The sequence below is a fragment of the Telopea speciosissima genome, chromosome 4 (assembly GCF_018873765.1).
Source record: "Telopea speciosissima isolate NSW1024214 ecotype Mountain lineage chromosome 4, Tspe_v1, whole genome shotgun sequence".
NCBI lineage: Eukaryota > Viridiplantae > Streptophyta > Magnoliopsida > Proteales > Proteaceae > Telopea > Telopea speciosissima.
Window position 1 is genome coordinate 44,044,849 of NC_057919.1, and position 2,298 is coordinate 44,047,146.

The 2,298-nt window shown below is 45.5% G+C and overlaps 1 protein-coding gene across 1 annotated transcript; it reads right to left on the reverse strand.

The window, feature by feature from the left end:
* Positions 1-1,754: 1,754 nt before the first annotated feature.
* LOC122659326 (CASP-like protein 4A1) lies at positions 1,755-2,087 on the reverse strand. Its single transcript, XM_043854451.1, has one exon. It carries the CDS (start codon positions 2,085-2,087, stop codon positions 1,755-1,757), a length of 333 nt encoding a protein of 110 aa, XP_043710386.1.
* Positions 2,088-2,298: the final 211 nt, after the last annotated feature.

Below are 2,298 nucleotides of genomic sequence, written 5' to 3' on the forward strand. Positions count from 1 at the left end.
TTTGAGAATACCTTGGCACCTTGTAGCTGATTGAATAAATCATCGATCATGGGCAAAGGATACCGATTTTTGATTGTCAACTTAGTGAGCTCACTATAGTTGATACACATCCTTATACTACCGTCCTTCTTCTTCACAAACAAGACAGGTGCTCCCCATAGAGATACTAGGTCTAATGAAACCCTTCTTCAATAGGTCTTGAAGCTATTCTTGTAGCTTCTTTAACTCCATTGGTGCCATCTTGTAGGGAGCCTTAGACACTGGGGCTGCACCCGGTATCATGTCTATCATGAACTCCGTCTCATGATCCGGTGGCAACCATGTATGGTCTTTCGGAAAGACGTCCCAAAATCTCTCACCACCTCTATCTCTTCCATAGGCTTAACCATAGCTTCAGTGTCTACCATAGAGGCCAGGTAACACTGGTATCCTTCATCCAATAGCTTCTGGACTTGAAGGGCAGAGATAATGGCTTTCTTGGGCTTCTCCCATTTAATGCCCTTGAATGTAAACTCTACGCCCTCTTCTGGCTTAAACAGGATCTTCCTCTCTTCACAATATAGATTGGCACCATGAGTAGTTAGCCAATCCATACCCATGATCACGTCGAAGTCTCTCATATCCAGAACTATCAAACTTACCATTAGCTCATGGTCACATACACGTACAGGACAAGGATCATAAATCATGTCAAGTTCGACCTTGCTACCTGTTGGTGTACTAACTATCAGATTCTGGGCCATTTGCTTTGGTTTGATCGACATCTTCTTAGCAAATGAAGGGGATATAAAAGAGTGTGTCGCCCCTGAAGCAAACAACACATTAGCAGGCTGAGAACAAACAAGGATCATACCTGAAAAACACTAAACAAACCAATCGTAACAACCATAACATACACATAGACACCACCTAAGGATTGAGTGCATTACCTATGATGACACTTGAATCAGCACGGGCTTCCTCATTGGTGATAGAATACATGCGCCCTTGTGTTCTATTGGCAGATGCAGGAAGGAGAGTGCGAACAGCTGCCCAGGCTTGAGGTGCTTTAGGAGTCACAGTAGTTGTAGAACTTCCTTGTCGGGGATGTGGGCAATCCCTAATCATGTGCCCGATCTCATTGCAATTATAGCACGTAAGGGTTTGAGTGCCATAATGAGGTGTTATAGCAGTCTTTGGGGCCTGGGGCGCATCAGGTTTATGTTATTGAGTTGGGGAGGTAGTAGAAACGATCCCCTCTGAAATTTAATGGGCCCCTTGAAACTTGAAGAACCCATTAGCCTCTTGCCAGCTTGTATGGCCCTGTAGTTCTCCCTTTGCTAGTCCTCAATTATCTTGGCGGCTTGGACCACCTCTACATATGTGGGGTAATTGTGTAACACCACAGATGTGCTGATGTTAGGTCTAAGCCCCTTCTCAAATTTCCTTGCCTTGATATTATCGGGCTTCTGGTACACAGGTGCAAAGTAGAAAAGTTCCTCAAACAGTTGTTGCTAATCAAGGACTGATCTGGATCCTTGATACAAGTTTGTGAATTCAACTTCCTTCTTGTCTTGGAAATTTTGGGGGAAGTAGTTTTGAAGGAAGATCTCAGTGAATTGGGCCCACGTTGCTTTAGGGTGTGTGGCCCAAAAGTTTTCCTTGGAGGAACGCCACCAGGCATCGGCGTCACCTTGGAATTGATATACCGCACATCTAATCTTCTCCGCATCAGTACATTGAAGCACCTCAAAGATTCTCTCTAGATACCAAATCTAGTGGGCAGGGAGTAAAGTATCACAAGCCGGCCAATCGAAGATAGGAGTGCGATGCTTCTGGAACTTCTCTGAGAGCTTAGAGGGATTGACAGACATTGGTGCCACCATTTGGACTTGTGGAGCATCAGGAACAGGGGGATTTGGTACTGGCACAACTTGTGCTAAGGGTGTTCCGACGGCAGCAGGGGCCGGAGGAGGAGTACCAAGTGCAGCAGCAGTTGCTGGAGCAGGTGGAGGAGGATTCACTTGTACTGGAGGAGGCACTTGCGGTCTCTCCCTAGTAATCTCTTGGAGTTGATTTGTCATGGCTTGCATTGCATGAACGCGCATTGCTCTTGTTACGCATCATGATGTTCTTGTTGTATATAGCACATAATATATTCCCCAACACGGTAGCCATGTCCACATTGTTTTGGATAGGGGGGAGGTATTGGTAAGTGTAGGTTGATCCTACGGTCCAGGGGATCATAATGGTTCACCATAGTAAACCAATAGTAATATAAGTTCAAGTTCCCTGTTTTAGGGAACTCCAGGGTTGTCC

Excerpts from the sequence above, each read along its gene's own strand:
- LOC122659326 (XM_043854451.1), bottom strand. The coding sequence starts at position 2,087 with ATGCGCGTTCATGCAATGCAAGCCATGACAAATCAACTCCAAGAGATT.